The sequence below is a fragment of the Aulonocara stuartgranti genome (genome assembly GCF_965226115.1).
Source record: "Aulonocara stuartgranti genome assembly, chromosome: 17".
In the NCBI taxonomy this organism is placed as follows: Eukaryota; Metazoa; Chordata; class Actinopteri; order Cichliformes; family Cichlidae; genus Aulonocara; species Aulonocara stuartgranti.
Window position 1 is genome coordinate 40,605,001 of NC_138953.1, and position 17,010 is coordinate 40,622,010.

The following is a 17,010-nucleotide window of genomic DNA, read 5'->3' on the forward strand; positions in this document are numbered from 1 at the left end:
AAAATCACAGTCGACCTGTAGACAACATTACTACTGGGGCCGGGCCATATCAGAATGGAGACATGAGGACACAACAGCAGCTACTGAACAGAAGCTGGTTGGTAATAACTGGGGCTGGGCCATATCATACCGTTCACAGTGATACCGGTATAATGTTGGACAACGATAAGAAAATGAAATATGGCGATAGACTATGGGTAAAATGCGCATGTGCAGTGCCTTTGTTTTCATACGCACATGGCGGAAAAAGCATGGCGGCGACGCAGAATGAGAAGAGCGAAAGCGGATCGTTGAATGAAACAGATGAACCTGAACTGGTTTGTAAAAATGCTGCAGCTTCACTGGTGTGGAACTGGTTTAGCTTTCGTCCGTCAGATACACAACAAAGCACTATTTTTGGTAGCGCATGCTAGCGGGCCGTCGTTATTACCGTGTTGTTTGGAAAATACGGCGCACTTAAAATCATCCTTTGATTTTCCTGAAAGTCGACAGAGCCCCTTATAATCCCGTGTGCCTTATGTATGAACTCTGGTTGTGTTTACTGACCTCGAAACGATTTTATGTGCACGGCGCTCGAAAATCTGTCAAATGTTTCAGTACGACTTTGCTTAGCTACGAAGCCGCACCGCTTGATGGATTGTCGGAGCATTACGGCTATCGTAGGCGGAGCCTCGCGGAGTGATACGTACTGTGCTTCAACATAATATTACTGTATTGTGTGTGTATAACCTCTTTAAGTTCTGTGGATATTATACATGGTTATGCTGAGGATATGTCGGCCAGTTTCCACTGGAAACGCCTTTTGGTTAAACTGTCAGCGAGGAATTTGCATTTGCACTGTTACATTTTATATAACTTTAATGTAAAAAACAGCTGCTTGTTTAAATGAAAATACATTGATGTGTTTTTTTTGCACTAATAAAGTTGAGGAGTTGTAAAGTATTTTGTCTAGTGTCAATTATATCATCAGTTATATCGTTATCACAAATTTTCAAATGTATATGGTGATAAATATTTTGGTCATATCGCCCTGCTCTAATTACTACAGACGGCAGCAAAGACACTTACTTAAAAGCTGTTCATACTCTGGGTGGTCTACACTGATGTTGGCTGTCAGATCCTGCAGGAAATGTTTATACCTGTGAGAAGACAGAAAAGAAATAGGTCACAATATTACCTGACAATAGAAACGGTCACGTAGTTTCCCCCATTCTCAGAGTTATAGCCACTGTTGAACAGGATACTCTTGGCCCTGTAATTGTGGACTGGTTACATTCAAACAGCAGCAGTGTCAAAAAAGCCTAACGAGCCAAAGAAATGTGCGAACTGTCCCGACTAACTCAGATGGAAAGATCGAGTTTTACTTTGAAGTATTTTTGCCTGAGATGACGACAGACAGATACAGCAGTACCCTGATGAGATGGAGAGCTGCACTGGTTTGATCGTATCCTTCTCATAGTGAACAAATGAAATACTGACTATAAATCCTGACTTTTACTCCAGGTGCAGATTAGAAATGATGTTTGAATTAAAGCCCCCAGAAACAACTAAATGGCATTTTCTGTATGTGTGAATAAAACCTGGAACAATAAGTCGATGCAGTTGCACAGTTTACACTGCAACTTTCATTTTATTAAAGACACACGTGAACAAAAGAAACCTATAGAGAATTAGAGCGCTTAATAAATAAACGTTACTTATTTTGGTTGCAGTAATAAATGTCGGTGCGTGCAAGCTACAGTCACAGATAACATGTTCAGTATTTTTCTATGTTGTCATAAATATAAGCAATGCAATTTTTTAAATAATGTGATATGATTTTGAGGCTATAAAAGCCACCCCTGGTTTCTCCTCGCACACAGGAGCACATACGAGTCGTGCTGCCGGGTTGATGCCCTTCTACAGCCCAGTCTAGCTCTCCTCTTGTTAATGGCCTCTCTCCTGGAGACTGTCCTGGAGACGTTCTTATTCAATTTATATCCTCTTGAGATCCAGCCTATTCATTATGTCCTCTGTAGTGGACAAAAAAAAGGTAAACTGAAAGAAACTTTTTATCCTCAGTTCTCAGGAGGTTAAAGCACCAAATCATAACAACAGTTGCCTCAAGGCACTTTACATTAAAAGGTAAAAACCCTACAATGTGGAGAAAAGAGAGAAATGATTGAATTATTTTGTGTTTTATACAAAACAGTATTTATGCTTTGTTGCAGGTTGTTAAAGCTGCTCACTTTTTAGGCAGTAAATCATCATCGAGACCGGCGGGCTGTTAGACATGCCTGGTCTCATTGTGTGCGCTACAGAACTAATGTATGTGATCACTAACAGGATGACATGACACTTTCTGAATCACCTAAACATTTTAACAGTTTTATAAAGAATGGTATGATGTGGCACGACGCTAATCCGGAATAATTCCAAGATGCTTATTTGTATATATTTATGGTGATATCTAGCTCACTTTAGAGAACATGTGAGTGCAGGTCAGATTTTTGCCGTCAGCTGTATTTTGTTTACCCCCAGATAATACTGAAAGGTGAATACAGTCAACTTTCCACTGTAGGTGCCTGACCATAGGAGACCCCAATGCAATTCCAGTCCACCACTTAAGAGTGTTGTCTTTGTTTCAAAAAGCTAAACTGACACAGGACCACACCAACAAAAATTATAATTATTCAACAACAAATTGTGTGTGTACCAACTTGGCAATAAAGGTGATTCAGATTCTGACTCATAGGTCAAGGATGCCTCTAAAAACAAACGAGTAATAATAAGCCACATGCTTGGGGGTTTTCCCCCGATTGGCTACAGATTAAATTATTCAGAATCAAAGGAAAATCACCAGCAATATAAAGTAGTATAACTATCTCTTAAACATTTTTAATTTGGGTTTTATGTCTATATATAAAAAAAATGAATTTTTTAAAGTTATTTAAACTTGACTTAATGTAAAATAGCAAAAGCAAAATTAAAAAAAAAAAACGTTCAAATTCAGTTTAAATATGTTCAGACAAATTCATAGAGATTCTATCAAGTTTAAGCCTCTGCCTAAGACAACAGTTGTGAAGAGAAATCCATGCTCCTTTTTACTAGGACGATGTGACCTTGAAGTGCATTGACAGCTGACATTGATTTCCACTGTGCTCGTCTCTGCCTTTGCAGTCTTCCCTTTTGTTTTTTTTTTAGTCTGGGCTTGTTATAGAGACAAAGTGGTGCCAGTGAATGAGGCAAGTTGTAATGCTAGCACCCTGCAAATCATTGCTTCTGGTCCATTTGGTGGAATGAGTTTAATAAGGGATGTTACAGAGCACCAACGATGCAGTGTAATAGTGCAAGTACTATTTGAAAAACACAGCACTGTGAGAACTATAGCACCATACCTCATTTCTTAGTATTTTGCTTGAAAAACTGGGTTCAGGAATTTACTGAAACATGAAAACAAACATGGAAATCCAGTGTAGAGGGCTTCAACTCTATGGGAAGGCTTTCCACAAGGTACAGGGATGTGTTCATGGGAATATTCGAACATCCTTCTGGAAGAGCATTTGTGAGGTCAGACACTGGTGTTGGACAAGACGGCCTGGCTCACAGTCTGTGCTCTAATTCACCCCAGAGGTCTTCTAAATGGGTTGAGGTTAGGACTCTGTGCAGCCCACACCTTGCTTTGTACACTGTTATGCAGTCATGTTGGATCAGGAAGGGGCCATCCCCCAAACTCTTCTTGGTATGCTGAAGCGTTAAGAGTTCCTTTCAATGGAAATAAGGGGCCAACTAAACACCATAATCCCCCTTCCCCTAAACGTTACACTTGGCGCAGTGCAGTTAGAAAAGTACTATTTTCCTTACAACCGCCAAACCCAGACTCGTCTATTAGACAATCCAGAGAACAAATCTCCACTTCTCTAGAGTCCAGTAGCGCCATGCTTTACACCGCTGCATCTAATGCTTTCTATTGTGCTGGGTAATCTCAGGCAGCAGATCTCTACACACCGTTTTTGAGGTAATCTGAACGCCACATTAAGTCTGGAGGTTTGTAGCTATCGACTCTGCAGAAAGTTGGGAACCTCTGTGCACCAAGTACCTCAGCATGACCTCATGTCGACGAAGGTAGGAGGGAAAGAGAACTCAGGCCGAACCCCTTCTACCCCAGTGACCCTGTCACCAAGGATTTGTTTAACTGCCTCAGTGACCTAACCCCCTGAAGACGAATTGTCCCCCTCGTCCGCAGACTCTGCCTCCTCCATAGAACACATGCTAGTGGGATTAAGGAGGTCCTCGAACTACTCCTTCCACCACCCGATAATGTTCTCAGTTGAAGTCAGCAGCGCTCCACCTGCACTATACAAAAAAAGCGCTGCTTTGCCCTCCTGAGTTGCCCGAGTTTTTGCCCAAGTTCCACTTTGCCTGTCGGTACCTATCAGCTGCGACCGAAGTCCCACGGGTTAATCAAGCCCGATAGGACTTCTTCTTCAGCCTGGTGGCTCCCTTCAACTCTGGTGTTCACCATCTGGCTCGGGGGTTACCTCCGAACCACATGGTGTCCATATTATGTCCGTTATTGACATAATGTAACTTAACACTTAATTAACTAAAGTAACTTAGTAGGAGCCTGCACGATGTTTCCATATAATTAGAATTATTTCTGCCTGAGATGCTATACCTTGCTTTTTCTGTATCCTGCTTTTCCACCATGTAACTACGTCAGTAATTTCCATCCACCATTTGCTTTTCCTATCTTACAGTGCGCTCCAACGATAGAGTCATTTACTTTCATAGGGGTTTCACATGACCAGCTGCTAGATTCTGGGTGTGTCTCGTATGCACAAAGGAACATAAATGCACAGTGTTGCTCTAACAATGAATACGACACGCTGATATTCCGTAAGAATTTATCCTGGCATCAGTGTGGATGATATGATATGGCACAACTATAGTTCAGGTACTGGGCTTGTCAGAGTGAGGGCTGTATTGCAAGCCACACAGGTGACAGATTATTTGATGTCAGAAATGCATCTTTAAAAATGTTTAAAATTTTATCAATTGAAAAATATTAAATTATTTTGTATGCATGTCACTTACAATAATTGTTCTTTGTCCTCTGATTACTACAACTTGAAAGAATATTTTTAAAAGACTTAAAATGATATATTTTGGTAGCATGGGGTTAGTGTCATCAGTGGTGACTTAGATGTCAGTAGAATAATATCAAAGTAAGAAAAAAATGGATATACACCACTAATTTGGTTTGTTAGAGTAAAAGAAACTGATTTTGTTAGCCTGGTTAGGTTCACATGTGGCCATTTCTCTTTATTAGTACACTGATGGCTCACACTTGTTGCCATTTCATTTTGTCTCCACTGCTCAGATCTTTGTGGAAACATAGTTAATAATAATTCAGAGGACAGTTCGAACAGGTTTCATAATATTCACACTTAAAGTTCTTCACTCTTTGAATAAATCACTGTTAGTTACCTTTTAAAGGAACGATGAGACAAAGTCGATTATAGGTCGCTTATAGTTCTAATTTACACAATGCACATGCTCTAGACTTCTATATTTACCAGCACTTCTTCTCTTTTAAGCTATTAAAGTGTAGTAATCACCAATAAGTCCGTGTTATGTCCACTCATCCAGAAAGGCGCCTGCTGACACCTCGTCTCTTAATTACAAATTCAAACCCTTAATGCATGCATGCAAAATAATTAGAAATTTAATTTGTCTTCTATATTTACTGATGTGCAAATGCCCAAATGACCCGGTATGTCTGCCAAACAGAGTGAGAAAAAAGTGTGTATTATCATCAGCAAAGCCATTTGCAACTCCTGCTGCAAGAGCAGAAAGCATATCTTCTTTACCACTTCATGTTTTGTACAGCTCCATTCTTCATTAGAATATCAGAAATATGAAAATGGTCAGGATTATGTTGTTGTCTCATTATATTTTCTTTGGTTTGCTGCTAATGAACAGGACAAGATGGCTAAATGAGAGTGTTCGGTTTACATTATTTGAAATGTACCTAATAATGCTCATTAGTGTTTCCTTTGTGTTATACTGTTTGTTTAATTAGATTTTCATTTCCACTTCCTGCTAACAGTGACCATTGCTAATAATGGCTGTAATGTATTTGTTATTACAAGAAAAGACAAGAAGACAGGACTTTTTGTCTATTTGGGGAGGAGCGTCGAAAGTGATTTAATTTGTTGCCTGTTTTTTTTTTAATTTGAAGTGGATTGTGTTTCTATTCTTTTGCTCTTCCTCTAACAACAGATCCTTCAGTGATTCATCACAGATCCATTTCCTTCTTTATTCAGATTCTATAAATTCATTTTGCAGCAAGATGAAACCACTTAACCAGGTTAGTCTTTGACCAAACTTTCATCTGCACTTAATGGCCTTCTCTCCAGCAGATGGAGTTTATTATTCGACAAACTGGAAATACCTAAGGTGGTATCACATAGGTTAAAACTTAAGTCTAGTCATATAAGGTGACTTTTGATTAGTCAGCTGTCTGGCTGCAAGGCTCCACTAGAGCCCCAGGAGAACTTCATTGACACACAACTGACACCATTAAATGTGTGGATGAGGATTTTGCTTTAAAACATAAAGACAAGCCTGACAGGAGCCACTCGCTGAGCTTGGGAGTCACCGCACCGAGTGCTCCGATTACCACGGGGACCACTGTTACCTTCACCCTCCTCATCTTCTCCAGCTCTTCTCTGAGCTCTTGGTATTTCTCCAGCTTCTCGTGTTCCTTCTTCCTGATATTGCTGTCATTGGGAACCGCTACATCGATCACTACGGCCGTCTTCTTCTGTTTGTCTACCACCACTATGTCCGGTTGGTCAGCCACCACCATTTTGTCCGTCTGTATCTGGAAGTCCCACAGGATCTTAGCTCGGTCATTCTCCACCACCCTTGGGGGCATCTCCCACTTTGACCTCAGGACTTCCAGGCCATGCACAGCACAGATGTTCCTGTACACTATGCCGGCCACTTGGTTATGTTGTTCCATGTATGCCCTGCCTGCTAGCGTCTTGCACCCTGCTGTTGTAAACAAGATGCAAGATGGTGCCTGTGTGTTTGGCACGCCGTCAACCGCTCTTTTTTATCTGTCTGATTTTATTGTTTTTAGGTAACGTTGTGCAACATGTCAGTTCAATACTGTCGTATGATCGCCAGACCTTATTGAAAATCGGCTCATCCACCAAAGTTTCAGTTTGGTTTGGTAAAGCCAGGGTTTTCTGCCTCCCTACCTGGAAGCAGTACCATTGCGCTGGCATCCCCTACCACTGCCACCAGATATGAAGAAGCGACGCAGGAGATGGGGTACTCGTGGAGGTCGCCTTGTTAAGCTGAGAATCCAGATTTCTTACCTTCCTCACAATCTTCGCTCCGTTCATCAATCTTTTCCACGACTCTTGGTACCATCGCGTGCTCTGGATCCTGTGGATTCCTGGTTGGTTCCCGTTGTCGGCTCTATCGGGAGAAGCCCTGTGAAATCCTTCCCTCTTTGGCATCTGCGTTGGAGGCAAATGGACCGATCAGACCTTAGACCGGTGGATCTGGTTGTCACTGCCGCGGAGGTCTCCGAACCAGCTCCCCTCAGGTTGGCTTTAATAAATGCCAGATCGGTGGCGAATAAGACCTTCATCCTGAAGGATTTCTGTTCTTCCCATGCTTTGTATCTCCTCTGTTTGACTGAAACCTGGAGTTCACCCGGTGAGTTAAGCGCCTTTTCTGAACTGCTGCCCGCTGGCTGTGCTCATTTTAGCACTCTGAGAGCTTCTGGTCGTGGCGGGGGGTTAGCTGTTTTTAAAGCACACTTTGAGTTTAAGCAACTATCCTCATGGACACGCCACAGCAGCTTTGAATGTTGTTTGTGTGAACTGGGCCACTCGCCTTCGTTGCTGTGTGCAATAGTTTATCGGCCTCCTAAATAAGACAAGGAGTTTGTATCTGAGTTTCTCGCTTTTTTATCGGAGTTTCTCGCTGACTGTGCATCCCGGTATGACCAGGTCCTGCTGCTCAGTGATTTTAATATACACGTCTGTTGCCCAGGAAAGCCACTGGCTAAGGACTTCATGGACCTGGTGAACTCTTTTCATCTTGTTCAGTCTGTTAAAGGTGCCACTCAAGAACATGGTCACACATTGGACTTGGTGTTATCATATGGGTTATCTGTCTGTAACTTACATGTGGAGGATGCTGTATTCTGTGACCATATGCCCATTGTATTTGACGTTGTTGCTCTTAGTCCTGTTGTTAAACGGCTGCACCTATGCGATGCTATCGAGCCTTCGGCTCAGATACTCCCGAGCGTTTTTCAACACTATTTGAACAACTTGTGTCCAGTCCCTCTGAGTCGTCCTCCGTAGATGGATTACTCTCTCATCTGGACTCTGTTTGTAAATCTGCCCTTGATGTTGTTGCACCTCTAAGACTCAGGCAGTGTAAACCCAAGGCCAGTCCTTGGCTAACCGATTTTACTTGAGCCATTAGAAGAGACTGTAGGAGATGTGAAAGGCGATGGAAAAAGGACTGACTGTACGTCTCTCTGGAAACTCTTAAGACGAGCTGGAAAGCTTATCAGAGGGCAGCAAAGACTGCCAAAAACGCCTATTTTTCTCAACTTATTGCTGTTAATTCACATAACCCTCGTGTTCTGTATAATACCATAAATTTTGTACTGAATGCAGAGGATCATGTTCTTTTGCAGTCTTCTGAGGTTATGTGTAATAAGTTTCTTAATTTCTTTGTGGTTGCCAGTCTGAGACCCTCCACTTTATCTTCTGTTGACCCGGCTGTGCATGTTCCCTGTTTAAATTTGCTTATTGCTTTCCAACCAATTGTTCTACCTGAACTCGAGAAGCTTGTGTTAACTGCTAACCCATGTGGTTCTCCGAATGATGTCGCTCGTCCCAGTTTTCTAAAAAAGGTGTTTCCTACTGTTGGACCACATATTCTGAACCTAATTAATACCAGCCTCTTGTCAGGTCAAGTACCAAGCGAGTTTAAGCATGCAGTTATTCATCCTTACTTAAGAAGCCAGGCTCAGATATTTCAGTTCAGTCAAACTGTAGACCCATCTCTAAACTTCCTTTTCTGAGTAAGATCTTGGAAAAGGTTGTTCACACTCAGCTGATGGATTATCTAAACAACTCTCAAATGTTTGAAGTTTTTCAGTCTGGCTTTAGGCCGTTTCATAGCACAGAGACAGCTCTCATAAAGGTTATGAACGATATTCTGGTAACGACGGACTGTGGTAAACATGTAGTGCTTATACTACTAGATATGACTGCTGCATTCGACACAGTGGATCACGACCTGCTGATCTCTCGATTACAGCTTTGTGTGGGCATTTCTGGCTTGGCACTCCTGTGGATAAAATCATATCTGTCAAACAGGAGCTTCTGTGTTAAGGTGGGCTCGTCATCGTCCTCTGTGGCCCCTCTGCCGTGGGGTGTCCCACAGGGATCTATTCTTGGGCCATTACTGTTTTCATCTCCTGCCACCGGGTGCGATCTTTCGTAAACACAAAGTCTCATTTCATCTATATGCTGATGATTGCCAGCTTTATTTTCCTTTCAGTCGTTCTGATAGCTCCCCAATTAGACTCCTGCTTGATTGCCTTAGTGATGTTAAGTCATGGATGGCTCAAAACTTTTTAAATTTTAATGAACGTAAAACGGAAGCAATTCTGTTTGGGCCGAATCGTTCCTCTCTGATATCCCTGATGTTGACCTTGCTGCTCTGACCCTTCACCTGAAGAGCTCGATTACCAATCTTGGGTTAAAAATCGACTCTGCACTTACTCTTGATGGCCACGTGAATGCGGTGGTGAAATCATCATTCTATCATCTCAGGCGTCTGTCGAAGGTTAAACCTTTTCTTTCAAGGCGTGACTTGGAGACTGGTATCCACGCTTTTATCACCTCACGCTTGGATTATTGCAACTCCCTTTTAATAGGGGTTGGACTGGGCACTCTGACACGCCTGCAACTAGTCCAGAATGCTGCGGCACGGTTTTTATCTGGTAGAAGGAAATTTGAGCACATTACTCTGGTTCTGGCCTCCCTGCACTGGCTTCCAATTGAATTTAGGATTCATTTTAAAGTTCTTTTATTGGTTTTTAAATCCTTAAATGGTCTGGCACCTGCATATTTGTCTGATTTGCTGAAGCCCTATGTCCCCACACTTTTAAAACCTTATTAAGATCATATATAATATAATAATATATAATCTCACTGATCAATCCGCTGCAGGGGGAGTTGGAGCAAGTCCTCCAGCTTCTGGTTGTTGAATTCTGGGCGGGATTCCTGCAGTTTTTTGAACCGTCTGAAGGCCTTGTTTTTCTTAAGCTGCATCTGAAAATGGACACAAGACACTGGGAGATTATTCAGAAACATTTACAAGACGTAGCTTCTGAATTTATAAAAAGTGTACTGGGACCAGATTTCATGATTGTGATGTGCAGAGCAGTAGTAACTACAGAGGAATAACATTGATGAGCAATAAAATGAAGATATAGGAAAGGGTTGCTGAAGGTATGTTAAGAAGAGAAATGACTAGGGATGGGTATCGTTTAGGTTTTATCCGATACCGGTGCCAAACCGGTACTTTTGAAACGGTGCCGGTGCTCAAACCGGTGTTTAAAGAATGGAGAACACAAAATTGGTCCAAAAACCTCTCATGTTCAGCTGTTTTTTTGTAAAAAGATAACAATGTTAGCCTTTTCTGCAGCTATGGGGCATATATGGTATCACTCTTGGCTGGAAGCAGTGCTTAAACAATGGAAAAAACACAAACTTTGTCCAAAAACCTCTCATGTTTAGTTGTTTTCCACTTTTTCTTTGGTCATTTTAGCCTTTTTGGCCAGGGTGAAGGGAGTATCTGCCATCAAACAAGAAGACAGCCGCATGTAGCTATGATGATGTTTGCTAGTTCACCTTACATGCATTAATGTAATAACGTGGTTAGCCTACTCAACGTAAATTACACACCAACAACATTAAGCTACTCACGCAGAGAAGAACGGCTGCTGCTGCATCATCATCCTCATCATTTCTGCTACACTGGCAGGGCTAGGGGCCAGGACTCTCCTCTTTGGGTTTTTGGGGGATGTTGCTAACTCTGGGTCCGATAACAGGCACCACACCAACAGTAGATGTGCTCGGTGTGAGGTCTCGCAGCAAGCTATCAAATACAGCGCATTTCTTGGCTTTAACAAAATGCTATATGTCGCCAGGTGTTTCATCGGATTCGAGGAGTTACCTCCTTTGACAGTATCACAGTATCACCTTAAAGCACTTGTTGCTGCTGAGTTTGCATCTTTTGCTGTGAAGTACAGCCAGACTTTTGACCGCTTCACCTTGGTCATTTTTAATCTGTAGCTCTGCTCTAAAAGAACGTACGTACCTGGCCCCGCCCACTATCCTCGGAAACGTAAAATGATTGGCTAGAATCTAAAGTGTATCACAGCTCGGGAAAAAAAGCACCGAAATAAAGCACCGAAATGTGCGCTGCTTTTCGGTCTGGTTACTACCGTTTATATACCAGTACCCATCCCTAGAAATGACAATCAGCGAGTAATAGTATGCTTTCATGCTGAGAAAGAGTACTACACATGTGAGGTTTGCTTTCAGAGCATTGATGTGCAGTATAGAAAAGGTCAGAAGGCGTTCACTGAGTCTGAGTGCCAGAGAAGTATGAGGGTGGTGGAGGACGTGTATGAAGTCACCAGGAGAGTATCAAGGTGTCCAGTAGGAGTGAGAAGGTCGAGGCAGGAGTGGTTAGAGGTCAGCTCTGAGCCCATTCTTACTTGCAGTGGTCATGTGATTAAACACATTTTACGGAAAGCTAGGTTCATTTTCACAAGCCACACCCAGGCCTGATTACTGCCAGACCTCTTAAATCAAGAACTCACTCAGATGGAACCTGTCTGACAATGCAAAGTGGGCTAAAACATATCAAAAAGCAATCACGCCACAATCTAAAGACACTCAGGAACAGATGAAAAACAAAATCATTAATACAATCCTAATCAAAAGTTTAAGACCAGTTGATGAAAAATGACATGGTTGGAGCTTAACAAGGTTCCAAGTTGAGCTTCAACATGCAACAAGAAGAAATGGGAGTGAGACAAAACATTTTTTTGAGCAATTTATTGAAAATAACACTTAAACTGAAACAGGCTGTTTTACAGCTGATCAAAAGTTTAGGACCACTTGCCTTTGAAAGGCCAAATCTGTGCAAAAATGTGGATTCATTGTCATTTTCTGTCATTTCACTGTCATGATGCTCTGTTGGCAAAGGAAAACAAACCTTCCCTTGTTGAACGTGGTCGGGTTGTTGAACTGCATAAGCAGGATCTCTCACAGCACGCCATCGCTGTAAGACGGTCATTTGATATTTCCTAAATGATCCGGAGGCCCAAAAAAATGTCACCAGCACTGAGCCGGAGGATCCAACTGGCTGTCCGTCGAGACACTGGACGATGCTTGACCCAAATTAAGGCCGTTACTGGTGCCGACTGCAGCCCCATAACCATCAGACACCATCTGAGGCTGAAAGGCTTCAAGAACAAAAAAAACGTCTCGTCTCCTTGAACGCCACAGAACTGACCGTTTGGACTTTGCTACAGAGCACCAAACATGGGACACTGAAAGGTGGAAGAAAGTTTCATTCTCTGAGGAGAACAAAAGTAACCTCGATGGTCCTGATGGTTTCCAACGTTGCTGGCATGACAAGCAGATCCCACCTGAGGTGTTTTCCACCCCACAGTGGAAGGGGTGCCATAATGGTCTAGGGTACTTTTTCCTTCAGTGGAACAGTTGTCTTCTCTTTATGGTAGACTTGGATATTTATCCAAGAATGTTGTTCACGATTGGCTGGTGTGAAGGGTTTTCTCATCACCATGATTCTGAGATCATCCACTACTGTTGCCTGTGGACGTCCAGGTCGTTTTGCATTGCTGAGGTCACCAATGCCTTCTTTTTCCTCAGGATGGACTAAAGATTTTGCCACTCCTAAGACTGCAGCAATTTCTCTGATGTTTTGTTCCTGTTTTTGCAGCTTACGGATGGCTTGTTTCACCTGCATGGAGAGCTCCTTTGACTGCATATTGTCTGTTCACAGCAAAATCTTCCAAATGCAATCATCACACCTCAAATCAACTCCAGGCCCTTTAGCTACTTAATTATCAATATCAAAGGAATTGCCCACATCTGCCCATGAAATAACCTTTGACTCAATTGTCCAATTACTTTTGTAACTAGATGTCACATGTCAAGAAGCTGAAACTCTTAAACCCTTCGTCCAATTGAATCTTCAGCCAACCCTCACATGAAAGCTGAGAGTCTGCACATTATGTCCATTGTATAACTATAATTGGAATATTTTTCAGTAAACAGGTAAAAACAACAACAAAAACTTATGTCAGTGTCCAAATATATATGGATCTAACTGTGTGTATGGTTAGAAGGCTATCACTGACAAAAAGACTAAAGGCCGAGTTGAAGGATTAAAAATGAAGATAGTTGATTATGGAGCAGACCAGAGAGAAAACTCATGGATGTAATGAAGGAGCATATGCAAAGGTTTGGTATGATGCAAATGTTCGGTTAAGATGGAGACAGATTATCCACTTTGGCTACTGCTAAAGAGAGCGGCCAAATGAAGACGCAGCAGCATGTTTCTTTACATCTATCAACATGTAGAAAATTGTTAGATTCTGCAAAAACTTGCATTCTTGAAGTTCACAGTAAAACTACATAATAAATTTGATCTGATAAAATTGCTGTGCTTTGCTATTCAATGTAACAAGAAATCAGTAAATAGATGAAAACAGAAAAACTGAGATCAGTGACAAAAAAAGATCGACTAACAGTCTGAACCAAGTTCAAATATAATGTTCTTACCTGAAGCACTTTCTGGGCTTTATAAATGTTATCCACATATGTGTAGTAATGGTGCATATGGGTGGAGAACTGGTCAAGGCCTTTGCCAAGGTATCCATTCTCCAAATGGATAAGTAGAGTCCTGAGAGGAGAAACACACACACACACACACACAAGTTTAAACATGATCTATTGCACGTTGTTTTTCCATGTGTTGCATGCTTTTGTTGCCAATGTTTGAAAAGCCAGGTTATTAAAAAAAAAAAACTTTCCCTAGTTCTCTTTGTCCCTTTTTGCTTTGAAATTAATTAAATCAATTAATCAGCTAACATGATCCATAACATTTATGTATAATAACAAATGGTATCAATTTTAGCAAACATTAAATCCTGCATTAGTACAAAGCAAAATGTGTATTAATATTTGCTTTTCTGTCTTTTTCTTTGGTTTTGTAAACCAGTCTGTTAAATCAAAGACCCCATACATATATTTAGAACATGCTACGGTAGTCACTTTCACTGGATCATTGTCGCTTATTTTACGGGCAGTGCAAGTAAGCCGTGTGTGTGGCATGTTACTCCTGAGTCACAACATCCTTAACAAATCCACAGGACATGGTATCAAGAACTATTTTAATATACGTGGCACATTTTTTTGTGCATCACAGGCCTTTGAGACGTTCGTGTTAAAGTTTACTCTCCTAGCAAACATTTAGCCTCAAGTTGAGTTATTGTGCATTATTGTCTGAGACGGCACTGCTTCTTTGCATCAGTGCCACGCTCCCTGAGAAGGAGCTCATGTGAGGTTAGATCGCATCTGAAGCATCATTTTCAACAAAGGCATACACATTTAGAGAAAGCGAGGAGGCTGAGCAGAGTTCAGAGGATTGCTTCCCTGTTAATGAGAGATTTAGCAGTCAAGGTTCAGTAGTGTTTCTTCCCCCATGGGTGACGTATTTACTGGGACCCAGACGACAGATGTACCTTCAGAGCACCCAGGGCTACTTTGTAGTAAGAACACGCCTGCCGAACTTAAGCAATTGGTTGGGGGTGTTGACACTTGTGAAGGAGCTTGTTATTTGAACTTGGAGGAAGTACCACATATTCACGCACACACATTCTCTAATGATGTTCCCAGAGACTGCTGCTCATACAAGCTGTGAGAAGGAGCACTTTACTGTTGAAGTTGATTTAAATAGATTTTAATGAAGTTGCCGACAAAGGTAGGCTCTGTTCATAATCGGGAGGTGCAGGAGAAGCCGAGAGGGTTCTAACGAGAGCAAAGGGCAGGAAAAAATGTATTTCCATTTCTTTCCCTTTCTGACAGAGACTATTATGATAAATATGAAATTATGGATTACATTTTTTTTTTAAATTTCCACAGCAATTAAATTGTCCGACCATCAGCACCAAGGTGGAGATGACATTAGCATTCCATGCGTGTCATCCGCATTAATTCCAAGCAGTTGCGGCATCGTGGATGATACGACTGAACCCAAACAATTCAGGCCACGTCACCATTACTTGGAGAAGGCTCAACAGATGAACGGCAACTCTCAAAACACAGGATGAAACATGAGAAACTATAAATGGAATAAACAGTTCGCTAACACTAAAGCATTAAACCAGCATTTTGTTGCTCTCAAAAAACAACACAATGTGATGTCAGCCGTTTTTACCCACAGTGTCTGAGCTCCATCCTACACTCCAGTTCTTTAATGACAACCTCACCTCTGCTTTGTGCTTGGTCCACACAGCATTCTGGACCAGTGCTGCACACTAACTTCCTTCCCCAACCGCCCCATCACTAGGGCTGCCACAAACGATTATTTTGATAGTCGACTAGTCACCGATTATTTTGGCGATTAGTCGACTAATCAGATCATCATCCATTGGACGTAAAACGTACAGCTTATTGCACCAGCAGCATCTGCTCTTATATAACTATCATTAGCTTACAGCTTTAAGTGTTTAAGGTCTGTGCTAACTAAAAATAAAGACAAGATGATAGTTTATTACATTTTAATGAAATTTGCAGATTGTTTCGGTGAAGTTTAATAAACTCCTTGCTATCTAAAATATAACAGGACACCGGAGTAAATTCTCCAGCATCTCACACTTCTGATAATCAGCTGTCTGCTTGACGTTTATTCAGCTGTGTAAAAACTATAACTTTAATCTCAGCCAAACTGATTTACTCAGGAACAAATAAAATACTAAAAAAAAAAAATTAAAAAAAAAGGCAAAACAATAACATTTTTAAGTTATCTAAGTGACTTATATATCACGTTTAACCTGAGGAGCGAAAGACGGCGGTGGGTTTGAAAACGATTTGCCAGGAGTCCGGTGTTCTCACGGCTCTAGTTAGCCTTGCCCCCGCCTAGCTATCGAGCTAGTGGGTAACAGACGTCTCCGAAAACGTCGGAGCGCTTTTGAAAATATGCGGTGTCTTGATAAACTGAGCAGATATTTGAGGTTTACACAGCTACATTCTCGCCTGAAAATATGTTAAACGTTTATTTTGTGACCCAGAAAGAATAATAAGAGTAATATTAAAACTAACTAGCTGCCGCCATTGTTGGAAACTGAGCTGGGCTGCGCTATGAATTCTGGGACACAATTTCTTCTTCTTCGGGGTTTAACGGCAGCTGGCATCCTTGTACATGCAGTGCTGCCATCTTCTGTTTCAGTCCGTTATTACACTCTTAAATCCTGCTACTTATTTCTGCATCTTTTGGATCTTACAAAGCTTCAAACGACGCGTCGACTATTAAATCAGTCGTCGACGATTTTGATAGTCGACGTAATCGTGACTAGTCGACTAATCGTGGCAGCCCTACCCATCACCTTCATTTAAGTTGAATGAAATCTTTTATCCAAATGTCATATAAACTTCTCAGGTATTACCACCTTTATAGATATTTGCCTACTCTCCACTGATAATTTTAAATATTTTATTATGGATTCCTGGGAGGAAATGACAACGTGAAGATGGGACATCACCAAACAAATGTGGGCATTGCCAAGCAGCAGCTTTCTTCCTTTCGTTATGCTTTAACATTTATTTCAGCTGTTTTCAGTTGCTGTTTCTGAGTATTTTGCCATTAAATAAAATGAAT

General features: G+C 41.5%; 1 protein-coding gene across 1 annotated transcript in view; it reads right to left on the reverse strand.

Annotated features, from left to right (window-relative positions):
• Nucleotides 1-17,010, reverse strand: part of arhgef39 (Rho guanine nucleotide exchange factor (GEF) 39) — a 69,128-nt gene that overhangs the window by 40,477 nt on the left and 11,641 nt on the right. The window contains exons 4-6 of the mRNA XM_082510390.1: nucleotides 13,914-14,034; nucleotides 10,243-10,361; nucleotides 1,069-1,139 (exon numbers count right to left, since the gene is read on the reverse strand). Coding sequence (XP_082366516.1) covers nucleotides 1,069-1,139; nucleotides 10,243-10,361; nucleotides 13,914-14,034 — 311 coding nt within the window. The remainder of the gene's footprint in view (nucleotides 1-1,068; nucleotides 1,140-10,242; nucleotides 10,362-13,913; nucleotides 14,035-17,010) is intronic.